We start from the raw sequence: 20965 nt of genomic DNA, 5'->3' as shown, positions 1-20965 counted from the left end.
GCGCTGTGACAGGACACATTACAGTTTCCTTTAACAGGCCATTTGTTTTTCATATTTCATATTGCTTATAAATATGCTTACTCCATTGTAAGTGAAGTTCTACATAAACTTGATAACTGTATGAAAATCAACTGCATTTCAGCTTGCCGTTGCAATTACTCTTGTTTTTTCTGTCACTTAGGGAACGGTTATCATCATTGCAAATCACGGTGACCGAATTGACATCCCACCTGGAGCAGTATTAGAGAACAAGATTGTATCTGGGAACCTGCGTATCTTGGACCACTGAAATGAAAAATACTGTACACACTTTATACTCATTATGGGCTAAACAGTTTCTCACAATGAAAAGTTCCTCTAAGATTATAAAATAGGCAGGTACTGTTCTATGTTACTGTACCCTGCAGTGTTAATTTTTAAAGTAGAGTTTTCTGCAGTATGCTTTTAGTCTAAGAAAAGCACAGATGGAAGCAATACTTTTCTTTTTGGAAGAAGATCCTGAAAGTTAATTCATCTGAAAGTGCAATATTGTTTAATCTTAAAACTGAGGCAGCTCTGCTGGAAAATCTTTTAACAGAGGCCTCAGTGATGGTCATTTTGAACTGCTTGTGATTTCAAAAATAAAGCTGTGAAGCAATACATGTGTACACTCATACTTTTCAATGCTAACTTTATGAAATGCTGAAGAAAAAATTTGGTTTACTCTTGCCAAACAGTTGAAAGATTTACTCTATCAATTGAAATATTTGCTCCTGGAATATATAAGTACTCACTGGCCAGTTACCTAACAAATCCAGTTTTTACATTTCTGAGAATTAACCACGTCATTATTTCCATAGGAATTAAACTTGAAGGTATATCTTTCATCTAGTTCTGAAACTGGGATGCCTGCCATGCTTTCCACAGACTCTCCATTTACTGAAACAAAGTGGTATTTCTTTTCCCAGCTGAAGGGGGTGGGGTGGGCAGAGGTAGTGCATTTCTTTCACATCCTTGTTCTCTAGTATAGCAGGGTGAGGGCGTAACTTTATAAAAAAGTTCCCTTTCCTTGAAGCTTCATTGCTTGAAGCTGCTTTGCTGTCACTGAAAATGTTCTTGAATAACCTTCCAAATCCAGGTCTGCTGACAGTTTGAATTTTGGCTTTTCTCTAAGAATCGATTACATTTTTCAGTTCTTCCATGCTTGTTTTTGAGTAAGCTGCTTATTTAAAATTTACTGTATACTATTAAAAAAAGTTGTCTTTTAAAGTCTGGTAATTTTTTACAGCTTTATTTTAGACAGACAGTTGAAGAACCAATGACATACCTCTGTAATAAGGATAAAGGAAAGAAAGAAAACAGGCTTTCCTTTTAGAAAACCAAAGAGCACAAAATAAGACTATTTCATTGTACATAATCACCACAAGGTTAGGCACTCTGACAGGGTTAGGCAAGATTCCTGGTGTGAAGTGAGGCACAGGCACTTTCATTTAATTCTAATTTTGAAGGTAGGTATTATAAAAGTCTTTAATTTAAGTAATTTACTCATCACCTTATATTTCTGGCCCCAACACAGCAGCCTATATTTTAAAAGTTCTATCTATCCCTGGTCTTTGTTCATATACACACTGAAAGTAACTTACAAACAAGAACCCAAGGAGGCGGGGGGCATACTTCAATGTTATCTAAATGTTAAAATGAGAACTCAAAATTAGGCAGAATATATGAAAATGTATTCTTGCCCCTAAAAATAAAAAGGAAAGAAACACCCCAACCCTTCATAGATACTTTTATAAAAATACAGCTGTTAAACTGCAGGCTTTCATATACCACATCTGATAAGTATTTAAATTAATAGTTGCATAAATAAACACCAAAATCTTACTCTTTAATTATTACTTGTGATTAGCCTTTCAAGTATTTAGACTATTCTGGAAGGCTTTACGCAGTTGACATAGAGCGGTGATAAGAAGATAAAATTTGCAACACACAAAGCCTGAAACTTAACATTGGTCACTAAAACAAAAACTGAATTCCTAAATCCAAGCAATCAAAAGATGTTTATTTTTTATAGAAAGATCTGTAAAAAAATAATTTTTCAAACAGCTTTACTTTCATAGAGAAAACTTTCTACAGAGGTTGAGTAAGATTTTAATATTTTAAATTGTACCATCATTAAATAAAGTGGGACACCATATGAATTTCATTGCACTGGAAGAAATGCAAAGCATTTTTTAATATAAAGTATACAGAGCATTCTAGTCAACTACAGCTGTGTTACAGCTATGTGTTCTTTTGGATTTGGTCCAAAGAAACCTGAGTCTGTTTCCAGAGAGAATGAAAAATGTTATAGACACCTGATCAGTTACTCCTCACTGAAGGAAGCACACAAATGGCATTCCTTGTAGATCCCACTGAATCCCACTTTCCCTACACTGACACACTCCTTTTCCCCTTCCCCAATCCCGGTTCACGGTGGGCTCCAGATTCAGTTCTTGAGTCACAGGCGTCCATGTTTCCATCATAAACACACATCCCCTGGTCAGATGAACTACCCAGTTTTCCAGTATGTCATCACCTTTTCTGTTCCCAGATCTCGGCCATATTTAGGTCCAAATCTTGAAGGCCTTTTAAGGCTTGAAGATTTCCAGTGTAAAAAGCTACATCTGCTGTGACCAACCTAAACATTGGAGAGAAAATTTTTTTAATCTCATGCTTTCATTTCAAATAAAGTAGCTGTGCTCACAAAGTAAAAGACCTATCCTAGCTTCTAGACTGACTGTGATTTAAAATTTGGATGCCCTAGGGACCAAACGTCAATATATTTCTCTTAGTAGGATTCCTACTATCATATAGTTAGATCATATAATGCTGTCTCTTTCAACAGTTTTGTTGAAACAATTCTGTCTCTCCAAAAGACTGGAGTCAGTTTCATAAATAAATTTATCTTAAAACAGTATGAAACAGAAAAATAATGGTATAAGTTTTTTTTTTTGGATCAGTTGTCACTAGAGTATACGTGTATGTCACTAGTGAACTCAAGAAAAAGAAAGACAAGGTTTCCTGAGTTCCATCTTAAAAAAAATGAAGGCTGGTACTCACATGTAAGTACTACTGGATACAAAACTTGATACTGATAATATAACAATACTTGACAAAAAGCCAAGAATTACACTTTTGAGTATTTAGCTGTCATATTAATGCTTATCCTTGAAAAAACACTCCTGGAAAGAAGGCTCAGATAAATATCATAGCTCCACACACAAGAAATAGGGACCAGTCTGATGAGACATATATGTTGACAGATGTGGCCCACAGAGAAAAAAACCAGATCTTGATTTAGTATTTTATAAAGAAAGAGGAAACAAACACAGCTTTGATATTTTAAAGAGCATGTAAGGTCTGGATTGCTGGACTACAAGGGGGCAAGGATATTTTTATGTACTAGAGTCTACAGATACCTTTGTACTTGTGTACTTAATGTTTCAGCTTTTGTCACATGGCAGAATTTAGTTACAACCATATTTTTGTTTGAAATTTCTGGTTCAGAGTGCTTTATAATTCATAAAAGAATAAATTATGTTTTCTGTGATAATAGGATCAGTAAATACACTGAAACTAACAGCAGAGGCTCTGAAAAGAACAAAGTCTTTTTAAGGCAAGTTTCCCACATTAAAAATTAACCAAAATTAACATAAATCTCCATTTTAAAAGATCAAGTTATGTTTAACAAAACTATAGTCTATAGAAGAAAGTATATAGAAAGTATATGCTGTACATCAAAGCTGAGAATTTTTGTTTGGTAAAAGGACAAAAAAGAAAAGCAAATATGTGCAATATATGTAACCAATGAAGGATTAATTTGAAGGCATATGCAAAAATCTAAAATCAGCAAGAAAAAAAACACCCAGATAAAAAATGGGCAAAGTACAAAAAGTCACAGATGAAAACACCTGAATGACAAATATGTGAAGACAGACATTAGGAAATGCAAATCAAAACAAAATACCATTGTATCCATTAGACTGGCAACAATTTAAAAATGTAACAGCAAATGCTGGCAAGATGTAGAATAAAAGGGAATGCAAACTTGGTACAGCCACTTTGGAGAGCATTCTGGCAAATCCTAGTGGAGTGAAAATGTACATCTGATTCACTTCTAGATATGAACCGTAAAGAAAACATCACATCATTAGACATGTATAAGGGAAGATCTTCACTGTGATTGTAATGGAAAAAAATAATAAACTAAAATCAATCACTAGGTGAAATGGATACATTAATATGGTTGATTCATGTGGAAGAACACAATAAAGCAATAAAAAATGGATGATTTTTATATATCAGCATAAATAAATAATAGAAAAAGCAAGCAGTATATGTACAAAATATCATGTAAATAATAAAGCAGCTCCCCATTTTTTCTGAGATAAAGAGGTAAATGAGAAGAACTTAAAGGATATAGACCAGATCTACTAGAAACACTGCCGAAGGGCTGGGAAAAAGAGAAAAGGACTCGAGATAGGGGTCAAGGGGTACTCAAGCTTTGTTTGGAATGCCAATTTTAAAAAATGCTGAACTTTGTTTTCAAGTGAAAATTAAAATTGTTAATATTGATCAATTCTAAGTAACAGAAATACAAATATTCTCCATATGTCTCTGTACTTTTAAAATGCCTTGAAATGGAGAAAAAGAAAATCACATTAAAAAGAAAATGTGTGGGAAAGGGGAGAAGGAAGGGAACATTGCTTAATGGGGCTTTGGAGGTGGTGCTAGTGGTAAAAAACCCGCCTGCCAATGCAGGTGACATAAAAGATGCAGGTTCGATCTCTGAGTGGGAAAGATCCCCTGGAGGAGGGCACCAGGCTCCAGTCCATAAGGTCGCAGAGTCGGACACAAGCATGCACACTTAACAGGCCTGGGATTTCCTCTTGAGGTAGTAAAAACTTTCAGTTCAGTTCAGTTGCTCAGCCGTGTCCAACTCTTTGCAACCCCATGGAGGGCGGCACACCAGGCCTCCCTGTCCATCACCAACTCCGGATCTGACTCAAACTCATGTCCATTGAGTCAGTCATGCCATCCAACCATCTCATCATCTGTCGTCCCCTTCTTCTCTCGACTTCAATCTTTCCCAGCATCACGTTTTTTTCAAATGAGTCAGCTCTTTGCATCAGATGGCCAAAGTATTGGAGTTTCAGCTTTAGCATCAGTCCTTCCAATGAACATTCAGGACTGAATTCCTTTAGGATGGACTGGTTGGATCTCCTACCTGTCCAAGGGATGCTCAAGAGCCTTCTCCAATACCACAGTTCAAAAGCATTAATTCTTCGGCACTCAGCTTTCTTTATCGTCCAACTTTCACATCCATCCATGACTACTGGAAAAATCATAGACTTGACTAAACGGACCTTTGTTGGCAAAGTAATGTCTCTACTTTTTAATATGCTGTCTAGGTTGGTCACAACTTTTCTTCCAAGGAGTATGCGTCTTTTTATTTTATGGGTGTAGTGATTTTGTAGCCTAAAAAAATAAGGTCTGCCACTGTTTCCACTGTTTCTCCATCTACTTGCCATGAAGTAATGGGACCAGATGCCATGATCTTTGTTCCTGAAAGTTGAGCTTCCAGCCAACTTTTTCACTCTCCCCTTTCACTTTCATCAAGAGGCTCTTTAGTTCTTCGCTTTCTGCCATAAGGGTGGTGTCATCTGCATATCTGAGGTTATTGAGATTTCTCCCACCTATCTTGATTCCACATTGTGCTTCATCCAGCCCAGCGTTTCTAATGATGAACTTTGCATATAAGTTAATAAGCAGGCTGACAATATACTGCCTTGACACTCTTTTTCCTCTTTGGAACCAGTCTGTTGTTCTATGTCCAGTTATAATTGTTGCTTCCTGACCTGCATACAGATTTCTCAAGAGGCAGGTCAGGTGGTCTGGTTTTCCCATCTCATTCAGAATTTTCCAAAGTTTGTTGTGATCAACAAAGTCAAAGGCTTTGGCATAGTCAATAAAGCAGAAATAGATATTTTCTGGAACTCTCTTGCTTTTGCCATGATCCAGCAGATGTTGGCAATTTGATCTCTTGTTCCTTTGCCTTTTCTAAAACCAGCTTGAACATCTGGAAGTTCACAGTTCACGAATCATTGAAGCCTGGGTTGGAGAATTTTGAGCATTACTTTGCTAGTCTGTGAGATGAGCGCAATTGTGCAGTAGTTTGAGCATTCTTTGGCATTGCCTTTCTTTGGGACTGGAATGAAAACTGACCTTTTCCAGTCCTGTGGCCACTGCTGAATTTTCCAAATTGGCTGGCATATTGAGTGCAACACTTTCACAGCATCATCTTTCAGGATTTGAAATAGCTCAACTGGAATTCCATCACCTCCACTACCTTTGTTCGTAGTGATGCTTCCTAAGGCCCACTTGACTTCACATTCCAGGATGTCTGGCTCTAGGTGAGTGATCACATCATTGTGATTATCCGGGTCATGAAGATCCTTTTTGTACAGTTCTTCTGTTAGGTCCATACCATTTCTGTCCTTTATCGAGCCCATCTTTGCATGAAATGTTCCCTTGCTATCTCTAATTTTCTTGAAGAGATCCCTAGTCTTTCCCATTCTATTGTTTTCCTCTATTTCTCTGCACTGACAAGGCTTTCTTATCTCTCCTTGCTATTCTCTGCATTCAAATGGATATATATTTCCTTTTCTCCTTTGCTTTTGGCTTCTCTTCTTTTCACACCTATTTGTAAGCCCTCCTCAGACAGCTATTTTGCTTTTTTGCGTTTCTTTTTCTTGGGGATGGTCTTGCTCCCTGTCTCCTGTACAATGTCATGAACCTCCATCCATAGTTCATCAGGCACTTTGTCCATCAGATCTTTTTCTCACTTAAATCTTTTTCTCACTTCCACTGTATAATCAGTAGGGATTTGATTTAGGTCATACCTGAATGGTCTAGCGGTTTTCCCTACTTTCTTCAATTTAAGTCTGAATTTAGCAATAAGGAGTTCATGATCTGAGCCACAGTCCTCTCCCAGTCTTGTTTTGGCTGACTGTATAGAGCTTCTCCATCTTTGGCTACAAAGAATATAATCAATCTGATTTCGGTATTGACCATCTGGTGATGTCCATGTGTAGAGTCTTCTCTTGTGTTGTTGGAAGAGGGTGTTTTCTATGACCAGTCCATTCTCTTGGCAGAACTCTATTAGCCTTTTCCCTGCTTCATTCTGTAAAATGTGTGGAACTAGACAAAGCTGGTGGTTGCACAGAGGTGTTGCTTGTGAAGGCACTAAGGGCCACTGAATTTTTAACTGTGAAATGTTTATGTTATGTCCTAATTTCAGCTTGAAAAAAGTAAAATTTTAGAGCCATTTCAGGAAAAAAAATTCCTGTCTTTGGCTAGAGTCTAGAGGTAAGTTTTCAGGAAATTCTATCCGTCAAGGGATCAGTCAAAGACATATTTGACTTACTAAGTATTACTGTTTTTAAAAGTGTGAGACAATGAAGATCTTGAAGGTGCCAATCCCCAAACAGTTATATTAACAAAGAAAACAACAGGTGATGAATTAATTTGGATGCTTCAGATCTACTGGTCTGAAAACAACCAACTAGCAAGATTCAGTTATGGGAATAAAAGTAGGAATATATGAGAGGAATAGGACTTTAAAACAGTATTAGGTTTCTTTGAATAGTGTCTGAGAGATATTTGGTATTCATTATACTGTCATTAAACTTTTCTGTGGCTTTGAAATTTTTGAAAATAAAATCATTCTTTAAAAAAAGAAGAACCAGGTAACAATCAAAAGAAAATCAGATTTTTACATAAAACTTAAATTCAGCCTGGCAGACAAATTCAGCAGTTTGAAGCTTACAAATAGTTTTCTGCAAAATCAATTTACTGTATTCTCCAACATCACAGGTTTTAACTGTGTGGGTCCATTTTTTAAAAATAGTAAATATTAGAGCATTATATGATCTGCAATTGGTTGAATCTGTGAATATGGAATTGTGGGTACAGAGAAACCCTGTATATGGAGGGCCAAGTCCTTAAGTTATTCTCAAATTTTTCAACTGCTAGAGGGCAGCACACCTAATGCCCTTCCCTACCATTCAAGGGTCAAACATACTTTTTTTTTTAAGGGCAAAGCCAACTTCTGATTCCAAAATATGGTTTTTACATTTGTCCCTGTAAGTTTGAAATTTAAGCCTGAATGTCTTTAATGGGGAAAAAAAATATTCCATTCCTAAAAATCCATGAACAGGTAACAGAGTACAGAAATCATACTAAGGTGTAACTTATATGATCAGTGCCTTGCATTTTATATAATCTTTAAATTCATATCCTAACCTACATTGCTCTTAAGAAAAATTCTGTGACAGAACTTATCATTCCCAATATAAGAAATATTAAGGCTCAGAGATATTAAGTGACTTGCTCAGTTATAGAGCTAGTAAGTGGCCAAACTTAACCCAAGTTTTCTGATTCTAAATCTTATGTTTTATATGTCATATTATTTTACCAATAATACATAAAATTTGTTCAATGGCTTACAAGAAAATATATGCACATTATTTTTTGTAACCCTGTGGAGGAATTAAAGAGATTTTTATCACTCTCATTTTATACATAAGGCAGAGTTTAAGTGACTTTCTCATGGTCATACAGGTACAAAGTAGGACTTTAAGTCCTGTCTGGACAGCTGAAGACTACTGGGTGACCTACCTAAGGAGGTGCTACTAATGCACACTGCCTCAAAGTAGACCTGTAATGTCAGTTAACTAACTGACCATTTATAAAACACTTTAACATAAACAGACAGATAGATATAGAGATACAGCACCTCCACAGAGGGAAAAAAAAAAAAAAAGGCAAAGATTGCTGATTTTACAACTGTCGGGCCCTGGCAAGATTACAGTGGTAAAGGACATTGTAATGAATAAAAACTAATCAAACAACTCAATATGGTAGTATGCGGTAAAAATATGTTGAAAACATACCCATTTTGAGGTCCTCCATCATTTATCACATTTAAGTGAGATAATTGCTTTTTCAAGTGGAGTTTGTAACTTGCATTAATTCTTAAAAATAACATCTGGAAAAGAAACAAAACTAAGATTCTTAAAGCTCTACTGACACAGAAGATAAAAGTAATTAATATTATTTGGAGAAAATTTTTTTGCTTTGACATATACTTTTACAATGCTCCTCTGAAAGTACAGAATTGCTATTTCAGTATAGTTTTTCTCCTTAGTTGGGTAAAAGCTCTTTTTGCCTTTCACAGCAGTACTCCTTTTAGTGATATGATTTACTACTGCCTTTCTGCCCCTTAAAAGTCTTCTGGAATATGTAAATGGGATGAACCATACAGGTAAAAAGAATAGAGAAAAGATGGAGAATTCTGCATTAACTAGGAACCTGACAGAGAAAAAAGTCACAATGGTAAAAGGAAGGCTATTGTTACCCTTCTAAATTACTTGGAAGTATTTTATCACTCCATATGCAGATTTTTAATGCAATGGCCCAGTAATTCTTTGGGAAATGCCTGACCTGAAATTATATAAAATTAATCTATGGGAACAATTTTGTGAAATATATTTTCCATGACAAAAATATATAAAGTCATCTATGAAGAAGTTTTATGGAATCACTGGTACTCAAATGACAATAACGACATAAAATCTATACTTTGTGCCCAGGTTTGAAAAGAGTTCACTTTACATGAAGATGCAGATAAAAATACACGAAATACCTGTGTATTCAGCTCACTGACCTGGCTAAGTCCTGCTCCAGAATTAGAACTCAGAGGGCAAATTCAGAAGGTCGGAATGTCAGAGGTGGGGGATCTTGCATATGGAATGAAAATGATGGTTTGGCTAGGAAGACTGAGAAAGGAAAAAAGAGACCCTAGTGGGTGCTCCATATCTCAAAGCTCCTCCTAAGTCCTCAGTGACCCCAGAGATGGTGGATGATATTTATTCATAAAGTTAGTATGATTAATAAAAACCTAGGAAAACATGAGAAGATGGTAATAGCTAGTATAAGATGGAAGTTCAAGGTGGTGTGGAAAAGGAGACCAGCAGAAGAAAAAGCAGGGAAGAGACACTACAAAACCTACACTTTGCTCCCAAATACCAATGCTATGCACTCAACCAATTAGAGACAAACTGAAATAAGAAATTTGTCTGAAGAGCAAAAATTCCAGTGAAAGCTAAGATCATTAGTCATATAACAACTAGGCTTGTACTAATTATAACACTGTGTTTGTTAAGTCGCTTCAGTCATGTCTGACTCTTTGCAAGCCCGTGGACTGTAGCCCGCCAGGCTCCTCTGTCCATGGGACTCTCCAGCAAGAACACTGGAGTGGGTTGCCATGCCCTCCTCCAGGGGATCTTCCAGACCCTAAATACAACTAAGCTTGATTGATCACCTGGTATAAAGGGAACAAACTAAGGTGGATAAAGAAGACTGAAAAAAAGAAGTACTAGAACCTTTAAAGTACTACTAGGAAACGGAATTGAGGGAAGTCAGGGGTAGGAATGTCATGGAAAAGTGAAGAGAACACTGATGATAGTGTAGGGAAAACAGTAGAGGCAGAGGGTGGATACTTCATAGGCAAGAGATGCTAAAGTCTACCCATTTTGCTATTTTTCCTGATTTGTGCCTACTACACATCATTTATGCTGACCTAACAAACATTAAAGTATACTGATTTGAGTTATTAAGTCAAACAGTAATTCCTTCCCTATCCAATTTGGATTATAATCAATGTGTAACTTATTCTACTATTCACTGGTTAAATGCTAACCCTGATTTTCAAACCAATAACGTAATAAATAATGTTGGTAGAATCTGGGACTTCTGATGACCCAATGGACAAATAAAAATGTGCTTTTTAGAATGGCTGGCCACAGAGCAAAGCTACCACTGCACTAGCCTGTCAGGGCAAGGAGGGCTTTGAAATCAGAAATTTCTATCCATGTTCCACAAGTCAATATAACAACTGGAAAAAAATAATAATGATCATATTGGAACATGAACTAAGCTTACATGTGCCAACAGTATATAAAAACACTTCAATTCTGCATGTATATTATGATATATATAATAGTTTTAGGAATTACTACTCACTTGCGTTTGTTCTTCAGGAAGGAGATCAAATATAGCTTCATGCATTTTTGCCATTTGCTTACAAATATTCCTGAAACAGGCAGAAGGAACGGGAGCTTTCACTTCATACTGGCAGGGAAAAATAATGAGAATTATATTCATGTCCTCTGTAATATGTACTATCCCCACTGTTCCCTAAAACATATTATTTTCTGCCCTTACACATCTAACTCTGATATAGTTGAAGCTTACACTTCAACTATTTCTGTGCTACTCATGCAAATCTCAAAATTTTTTCATCAAAAATTCTAATCTACTTTGAGACAGCCAGCATAATTTAGTGGCTAAGAACACAGACTGCTCCCCTTCATAAGAGGGCCGTGTGATGTGTTGCTCAGTCACGGTCTGACTCTTTGCGACCCTATGGACTGTAGCCCACCAGGCTCCTTTGTCTATGGAATATTCCAGGCCAGAATACTGCACTAGGCTACCATTCCTTACTCCAGAGGATCCTGACTCAGAGATGGAACTGCATCTCTTGCATCTCCTGCACTGGTAGGCAGATTCTTTACCATGGTGCAACCTGGGAAGCCCTAGAGATGGACTGCTGCTGCTGCTGCTGCTAAGTCGCTTCAGTCATGTCCGACTCTGTGCGACCCCATAGACAGCAGCCCACCAGGCTCCCCCGTCCCTGGGATTCTCCAGGCAAGAACACTGGAGTGGGTTACCATTTCCTTCTCCAATGCATGAAAGTGAAAAGTGAAAGTGAAGTCACTCAGTCGTGTCCGACTCTAGCGACCCCATGGACTGCAGCCCACCAGGCTCCTCCATCCATGGGATTTTCCAGGCAAAAGTACTGGAGTGGGGTGCCATTGCCTTCTCTGCTCCTAAGTGCAAAGCAACTTTAATATTAATCCTCTCTTATCTTCCTCACATTTCTCTTATCAATGTTGTTCAATCCCATGACTTCTAATATATCTCTAGTTATGAACCACTTTATTACATGCTCCCCTTTATTACATTCGTTACATGCTCCAATCCACATTTGAGCTTACCATGAGCTTTCCCAAACCTGCTCTCTCACCTGTTTCAATTACTATTACCAGTATTACCATCCTCCTGGTTACACAGACTTGAAATCTCCAACTTAAGTTTTTAACCCCTTCTTTTCTTTGTTTCCTTGTATTGAATCAGTGACTAAGTCTCACCAATTATACTTTTACATTATTTTATGCATTAGTTAGTACTCTAGGTCAGAATTTCTAAACCTCTACACTACTGACATTCTGAGCTAGATAATTTTTTGTTGTGGGGGCTGTCCTGTGTATTGTAGGATATTCGGTAGCATCCTAAGTCTCTACTCACTAATTACTAGTACCATTCCACACGAAACTGTGACAACCAAAAAACTGCCACAGATAAGGTACGGATGACAAACTATCACATGAAAAGATACTCAACATATTAGTCATTATAGAAATTAAAACCACAATGAGATATCACTCAATGCAGACCCACTAGAAGACTAATGTTAAAAAACAGACAACAGACAGAGCTGGTGAAGATAAAAGAGTATCCAGAAGTCTTACACATCATGAAATTGTACAGTCACTTTGGAAAATAATTTGGCAGTTTTTTTAATAAAGTTGCCATAAAGTTTTACATTTCTATGCCAACATCAATATATTCAAGCATTAACACAAAAGAAAACACATGCCCATACAAAGATGTGTCCATGAATGTATATTATTCATAACAGCCAGAAACTGGAGAAAATCCAAACATCTATTTATCAAATGGATAAACAAATAGTAGTACTTTAATCAATACCACTTTATAATAAAAATGAACAAGATATTAACACATGTGATAACATCCATGAATTTCAAAAGCATTATGCTAAATGAAAGGAACCTGGGACAAGATGTTAATTCTGTATAATTCCATTTATAAGACATACTGGAAAAGACAAAACTAAATAGAAGAAAATCACATCAGTGGTTGTCATGGTTTTGGGGTATTGGGAAAGGATTAACTTCAAAAATGCCCTAGAGGGTGTTTAGTAGTCCTTCTACTACCTCATTCAGGTTAACATTCATCAAACTATATACTGAGGATGACTTTTACTCAACATAAATTGTACCTCCATCAACCTGACTTAAACTGCTTAGCTTTCCACTGGTAGTCAACACCCTCTTCTACCTTTCCAACATATCTCCCACTCTACTCTTGGGCTTACCCACCCTAATACATTAGCTATATAGAATTACTTACTTTTGTTATTATTAAAAACAACAGCAAAAGCATTAGCAATCAATGTTTACTGGAACTGTCTCTAGTCAGATACAAAGATATGATAAAAGAAAAGTGCTCCACATATATTATCTCATAAATCCTCATTACATCTTTATGAGATTTTTATTATCATCCCCATTTAGAGATAGAAACTGAGGCTTAAATAAATTAAGAATTTGCTGAAGGTTCTTCAATGGCTCATGTGTGACAAACATGGAATTTGAACTTAGGTCTGCTGCTGCTGCTAAGTCGCTTCAGTCATGTCCGACCCTGTGCGACCCCATAGATGGCAGCCTACCAGGCTCCCCCATCCCTGGGATTCTCCAGGCAAGAACACTGGAGTGGGTTGCCATTTCCTTCTCCAATGCATGAAAGTGAAAAGTGAAAGTGAAGTCGCTTAGTCGTGTCTGACTCTCAGCGACCCCATGGACTGCAGCCTACCAGGCTCCTCTGTCCAAGGGATTTTCCAGGCAAGAGTACTGGAGTGGGGTGCCATTGCCTTCTCTGAACTTAGGTCTACCTAACTCCAAAACCTGACACTAAACTTCCTTATTATGATTCCAATCAATATGTCTACTCACGCTGTTACCTCAGTGTATCTCTTTGCCTCAACTTAATCGGCTCTACTTGTTGTTGTTTAGTTGCTAACTCATGTCCGACTCTTTTGCAACCATATGTAGCCTGCCAGGCTCCTCTTTCCATGGGATTTCCTGGGCAAGAATACTGCAATGGGTTGCCATCTCCTTCTCCAGGGGATCTTCCCAACCCAGGGACTGAACCTGTGTCTCCTGCATCAGCAAGTGGATTCTTTACCATCAAGCCACCAGGGAAGCCCATTCTAATTGTGAAAAGCAAACTTTATATGCATGCCTCATCTATTAAGCTTTCCCAGACCTACTTCCCCAGCTAACAACCATGTCTTTCAAAACATTAAAAGCTTCAACAGCACTGAATCATTTCCTTACTTTATTATGATACTTTATATAATCTACCTCCTGCAATAGTTACTGATATAATTATCATACTAGATATTTTACTATTTGGGGACAAGATAAAAGGTTCCTTCACTTTTGTGTATCTCTGTTAACCTAACACAATTTAACTCAACATGAATTAATGGTGGCTGGGACATTAGTCTAGCCAGTAGTATCATTAGATGTTAATGCTTTATTCTGCTCAAGGAAACGTACCCTTACTTACTAGCTTCTTAGAATCAACCTATATTTTATTACTATGCTATTCATCTTTCCCCAAATTAAAATTCCAGGTAAGAAAACGAAAAGCTAAAAATTGAGAGACTAACCCAAATCAAACACTCTGCTATTTTGGTATGAATTAAAAACTGGACCAAACTCCTGGGCAACCCATGGAAGCAAGTAGAGCAGGGAGTGGTATACAGACTTGATAATACAGGGCTTCCTTTGTGGCTCAACTGATAAAGAATCTGCCTGCAATGTCGGAGAGCTGGGCTTGATCCCTGGGTTGGGAAGATCCCCTGGAGAAGAGAAAGGCTACTTACTCCTGTATTCTGGCCTAGAGAATTTCATGGATTGTATAGTCCATGGGGTCACAAAGAGTTGGACATGACTGAGAGACTTGAAGAGGGCATGGCAACCCACTCCAGTATTTTTGCCTGGAGAATCCCTGGGGACAGAGGAGCCTGGCAGACTTGAGTCATGGAGTCGCAAACAGTTGGATATGACTGAGCGCTATACAGGGAAAATGTAACATGTAGGGGTAACATGAAAAGTCATCAGTGGGGATGGTAGTAAAGAAAACACAAAGTTGCAAATGTCTAGCCACATTCTTAACATTAAAAAAAGACATAAAAAATGGGGAGGGAGATGTTTGAAGTTTATAAAAGACTTAAGAGGCATAATAACCTCTACATAATGTAATATGTAGATCATGTAAAAGCCTTTGTTCAAACAAATTATTGTAAAATAACTTCTTAGGACAACTGATAAGTTTCAAATAGGAATACGTATTAGATGATAATAAGGAATTATTGTAAATTTTGCTGGTTAGATATAGTCATGTGATTATATAAAAAAAGTATCCCTCCCCAAATTTTTAGAAATATATTCTTAAGTACTTAGGGATGAAATGTTACAGGGCCTCAAACTAACCACAGAATATTTCAACAAAAAAAGAAAAATGTTAATGATAGTTAAATACACGTGATAAATACATGGGAAGTCCATTACATTATCTTCTTTATTTTTCTTTACCAAAAAGAATGCAATAAAATGTTATAGGAAAAAGTCTAGCCATAGTCCCAATTCTTGTTCAAAAACTCTGGATGACCTGATAGAATAAAGAAAAGGTTTTAAGAGTACCAGCATTTTTTGGATTTGCTTCATTCTATTCCCCAGCTCATTATTAGTCTCACTATTTAACATTTACCTTACTCTACATTTGGCTCAGACAGTAAAGCGTCTGTCTTCATTGCGGGAGACCTGGGTTTGATCCCTGGATTGGAAAAATCCCCTGGAGAAGGAAATGGCAATCCACTCCGGTACTATTGCCTGGAAAATCCCATGGACAGAGGAGCCTGGTAGGCTACAGTCTATGGGGTCGCAAAGAGTCGGACATGACTGAGCGACTTCATTTTCACATTATCACCCTGGTGGCTCAGATGGTAAAGAATCTTCCTGCAATGCAGGAGATCTGGGTTCTATCCCTGGGTCAGGAAGATCCCCTGAAGTAGGAAATGGCAACCTGCTCCAGTATTCTTGCCTGTAGAATTCCATGGACAGAAGAGCCTGGCAGGCTGCAGTTCATGGGGTCACAAAGAGTTGGATTCAACTGAACGACTAACACTTTCACTTTCACTTTACTCTATATTGTTAGGTGTTAAGTCCTCTGCTGTATTAGATGGTAAACTTCTTAGGGTAGTTACATGCATTATTCATTGACTTTTGGCACACAGAAGAATGTCATATATCAAAGAGGAAACTGGTGGAATGGAACTGTTTTTGAATTTAGCTTGCATTTCACAACCATGAAGAAAATAGAGAATTTCTAAATAATTTTTCTTCACACAAAACTAGTAATTTAGAGGGCATAATATAGGTATGTCTGCACACAACTGTAAATTCCTTAAGTTTCTTTATTCTTTTAAAACAAATTTTTATTTTTAATTGGAGGATAATTTCTCCACAATGTTGTGCTGATTTCTGCCATATAACAACATGAATCAGCCATCTACATACATATATCCCCTTCCTCCTGAGCTTGCCCTGAAACCCCTATCCCACCCTTCTCAGGCTGTCACAGAGCACCAAGCTGAGCTCCCTGTGCTCTACAGCAACTTCCCACCAACTATCTATTTCACAAATGGTAATATATCTATTTCAACGCTACTCTCAATTCATCCTACTCTCTCCTTTCCCCACTGTGTCAGATCCGTTCTCTACATCTGTGTCTCTATTATTGCCCTGCAAATAGGTTCATCAGTACCATTTTTCTAGATGAGTTTTAAATCTTTTTAGTTTTAATTTCTAATATGATACTCACTAATAGCTATATCTGCATAAACAAAAGCTATTTGGGGGTCCTCAATTATTTTTAAGAATGTAAAGGAGGTCCTATGACCAAAATGTTTGAGAACTAAACATTAAACAACACAATCTTATTTTCCAATCACTGCTTTCTCACTGTCAACTTCAAAGATTTGTGTATTAATGGGCACCACTGTATCTCGTCTTTTTATAATTTTTATGTGTCTGCTGCTCTTGCCACCTCAGAATTTGAAGGATCCAAGTGGAAGGAAAAACATATCAAAGTGCCTTGCTTTATGAGATTACTCTAAAAATGCTCTGGGGCAAAAGTATAAACTAAACAAAGCTTCAAACTCTCAAGTTATGAGATTTCTGCTTTCTCTCTAAAACATGTACTGAGTAATTTAGGGAAAGTAAAGAGTGAGAGATAGGGCAAAAGTGACTAGGCCTGATTAAGTGACATTTTTCTGAAGATACTCTCCATGTGATTAAGAATTCTTTAGAAAACAGTGCTACTTTTAATGACCTATTTAGAATGGGAAGCAAATAAGAAACAAATACTGAAACTGAGTATCTATGATAGAAATAACCCAGCACTTCAGGCTCTGCTTTTTAGCCTAAAAAATAAAGTAACACACTTTATCACAAATAATTTAATTTTTTCCCTATTTTGATTTTTATTTTCTCAATTCTATCTCTGGAAGCTTTCAAACTAAAATATGTTTTTAAGAAGATACATAATTTTCAATGCAGCTAATATAAAATTACTTCTATAAAGGGTCTCTCTCATCTTTGAAATCATCTTCCCTCATCCCTATCCTCAAATCCTTTAGGAAATGAAGATCAACTATTTGGGTGATCTGAACATTCAAGTTTTTCCCTAAATTCTGAAGAATTTTGACTTGTTAGAACTAACTGTGAAAAGTCACAACGCTTTTAAGCAAAGCTTAATAATTTCCATAAATCATTACCTTAGATAACAGCTTGTCAAATAAGCTATCCATTATCGCTACAAGCTTAGCTGATATTTCAGCTATGTGGTCATGGTAGTCCTATAATGAGAAATAACATTGTACATTAAAGACCTGGGACACATCTAAAATACTTAACAATTAAGGAGTTAAAATTTATGAAACTCCAGTAGAAAATACATGAAAAGGTACCTTAGTGATATGATCAAAATGCCTAAGCATACTGTATTGCTTAGGTTGCAGTCGAGCTTCAAAATGAGCCCGGATCACAGGAATGTAGTGCACAATTAACTGCAAACAGCGTGAAGAAAGAGCTGAAGATCCAGGAGATGGACATAACATGGAGGAAAAAAAGGTATTAGCTGACTTTAATTACCTATCAAACTATGTAAAAAATCAATTTTCTACAGACCCAAGTTTATTACATAAATGGAGGACACAGTGACAGAAAGCAACATATTTCATTTTGTTGAAGAAAATCATTTGATACTGAATGATGTAATGAATTATGCTAATTTTCCCAATGGACTCAAGCTGTGGGTAGAATGGCATGAGGAAGCTAAGGGGACAACTGATTCTCATGACATTGATACCTTTCACCCCATACACACTTATGTACTTAATACATATTATATTTTAACATTTTTTAACAGTAGTGTAACTTCTAATAACTTACATTTATTAAACTAAAAATTCCTTGTAACATTTCTCCAGAAGTTATTTTTCAATTATGGCAATACATAAAAAAAGTAAAGTAGAACAGCTACTTTTAGAGCCTTTGGTTAGAGGCACAAAAAAACCACATATAATAAAAACCTAAGCATAGTGACATCACTGAAATGCCTCAGCATGTAAATTAAATGCAAGAATCCATACCCAAATTTTTTGTAGTTATTGTTTTTAGTCCAACAACTTGCAGTGCACCAGCTCCAAGAACTAACTGGCAACTTCTTGAATTGAAGTACTAACAAAGGAAGGAAGAGAAAAAAACCAACAATTTATTAAAAACTACACTTTATATGCTGGCAATGTGTTAATTCTAATAATACATTCCTCTTTTCTCTTATTCAAGGACGAAATGAATTTTTCTAGTAGGAGCAATTAGGATTTGTTTATGTAATGACAGAAAAAAAAAGGGGATGTTTCCCAATAATAGTATTTACAGTCTGGTAGGAAAAAGTTGAGAAATTCTAAAAATCAGTTGTTCAAAAATTAATCTTGAATTTGCAATCACAAAACTTGTTGTTTTAGTCTTTGTAATTGGATAGTCCTATTTTCAAAAGGGTAACAAAATCTTTCTGGACTAAAATATGACAACTTTGGGATAGAATTAATTGATAGATTAGGTATTTGAAAAAATAAAGCCTTTTTTCTATCTAGCAGTTTAAAATATCTATTAATATCAAATGGCTGAATAAAACTATCACCACAGTTTCAGTTCACATCAATGGTTCTGAAAGAATGATTTAAAGAAAAATCTCTAACCTTAGTGAGATGAATTTTGTAAAGTTCAGTGAATTCCTTCCATGCACATTTGAAACCAGTCCAGGTTTTTTGACCTAAGTGGCCTCAGTCATGTTCAGCACCTAACGAACAAATCAACTCCTGTCTCCAATGTCATTAACAACTCTATAGGTGTAATGAGGAATCACTAAACGTTGAGTGAGAAGGAAGAAGGTGGCCTTCAGATAACATGTTGTGAATCAACCACAGCCAAATGTCACAAAATTAATGTCTTAAAGATACCATGACCTTGAAATGTCTAAGAGTTGGAAGATTACTCACACCCTAATCTATTACTTCTTCCAACTATTTTTCCATAAAAGTGAAATCATACATACCTTCAATAAGTCTGATAGACGAGTGAGCATGTCAGTAGTCACAGATGGGATATTATCCACACACTGGCAATATTCAAGGATAATTCTTATCAACAGCAATACAGTTCTACCAAAAAGAGAGAGAGAGATGAACCAGGAGGCACTCAAAACAAGAAAAATCAAACTGATTTCACATACAAAAATCAATACTGATTTTGGCAACCGTTCAATGATGGGTTTTGCCTGTAAGTAGAGCAAGTAGGGACTAGAGTAAGGTAACAGAAAACCTCTAGGGTGTAATATTAAGAAGGCACTCAGTTTCAAGGTTGTGCAACTGTAGGGCATGTACTTTCATGACACTGAGAAAGGGTACTTCCTTAAATTTTGTGCTATGAGCACATCACTCTCTGTGTGACACTTGCAGTAAGTCTTTTCAGTAAGGCAGGTATCCCATTCCTTGGCCAATTTAAAAATCCTTGGCCAATACTGAAAAAAGTTTAAGCAGTGTTTCTGATTATGTAGCAGGTTATTATAAATGTTGAATTAAGGAAGGACCTAGTCTAGATTTTCTAAGTGAGATAAAAGAAATTGTGGCTTCTGAGAACAATGTATCTCCTAAGAAGCTTATTGGTAAGTCACAAAAGGTTTTCCAAAGATGAGAAAGTTATAAGCTCATTAGCAAGATATGTCACAAGCTGAAAAGAGACACCACTTGGAGGTTAAATAAGGTTGACATTAAGGGGGAAACAGCCATTCATTACAGGACATCAAAATTCAATGAGATTCTGAGAAATGAGTGATCCATGTAAAATAATGTTTTATAAAAGTCTGAAGGAGAGAGAGCAGTGCTTCAAGGAGGAGACTATCTAGCCTTTATAACAGCTTAATTGTTAGACTATACATTACTCTCCATGCATAATCCTAGAGTCTGCTTTATTGGGCAGCAGTCCATTGCTATCTTTTGTAATCTTCTTGCTGAATATACAATACTTCCCCTTTAGCAAGAGAGTTCATCTTTTTGGTGGTAGTCTCTTAGCTTAAAGAGCAAGAAAGACAGATAGCTAGAGGGGACCATTTCCATTAAGTAAGGGAAGAGTAACAAGACACAGTCCTTCCTCAGTATTCCCAGAGGACTGGCTCCAGGATACCCTGTGAATACCAAAACCCATGCATGCTCAAGTCCTTTATATAAAATGGCATAGTAAAGTCTTCCCTTTATATCCATGGGTTCTACATGCTGGTTAGTGGGATGCAGAACCTGCAGATATTGAGGGCCAATCGCAATGGGTAA

The 20965-nt window shown here is 36.7% G+C and overlaps 2 protein-coding genes across 12 annotated transcripts in view; one reads left to right on the top strand and one right to left on the bottom strand.

Annotated features, from left to right (window-relative positions):
• The window catches only part of UGP2 (UDP-glucose pyrophosphorylase 2), a 55748-nt gene extending 55109 nt beyond the window's left edge, over positions 1-639 (top strand). For all 5 annotated transcript variants that reach the window (XM_069583060.1, XM_069583059.1, XM_069583058.1 and 2 more), the window contains exon 10: positions 182-639. In XM_069583060.1, the coding sequence (XP_069439161.1) occupies positions 182-289 (108 nt within the window). In that variant the 3' untranslated portion in view covers positions 290-639. The remainder of the gene's footprint in view (positions 1-181) is intronic.
• Positions 640-1254: 615 nt separating this feature from the next.
• The window catches only part of VPS54 (VPS54 subunit of GARP complex), a 103459-nt gene continuing 83748 nt past the window's right edge, over positions 1255-20965 (bottom strand). For 6 of the 7 annotated variants that reach the window (XM_069583038.1, XM_069583041.1, XM_069583035.1 and 3 more), the window contains 7 exons: positions 19696-19801; positions 18731-18818; positions 18047-18168; positions 17855-17935; positions 11107-11214; positions 8976-9070; positions 1255-2659 (listed from right to left, as the gene is read on the bottom strand). In XM_069583038.1, the coding sequence (XP_069439139.1) occupies positions 2554-2659; positions 8976-9070; positions 11107-11214; positions 17855-17935; positions 18047-18168; positions 18731-18818; positions 19696-19801 (706 nt within the window). In that variant the 3' untranslated portion in view covers positions 1255-2553. Of the gene's footprint in view, positions 2660-8975; positions 9071-11106; positions 11215-17854; positions 17936-18046; positions 18169-18730; positions 18819-19333; positions 19441-19695; positions 19802-20965 lie in introns of those variants that run through there. The other variant, XM_069583042.1, reaches the window with a different exon arrangement.

The sequence above is a fragment of the Ovis canadensis genome, chromosome 3 (assembly GCF_042477335.2).
Source record: "Ovis canadensis isolate MfBH-ARS-UI-01 breed Bighorn chromosome 3, ARS-UI_OviCan_v2, whole genome shotgun sequence".
Taxonomy (NCBI): domain Eukaryota; kingdom Metazoa; phylum Chordata; class Mammalia; order Artiodactyla; family Bovidae; genus Ovis; species Ovis canadensis.
Note: the sequence above shows the minus strand (reverse complement) of the source record. Positions and strands in the feature narration are given on the sequence as shown.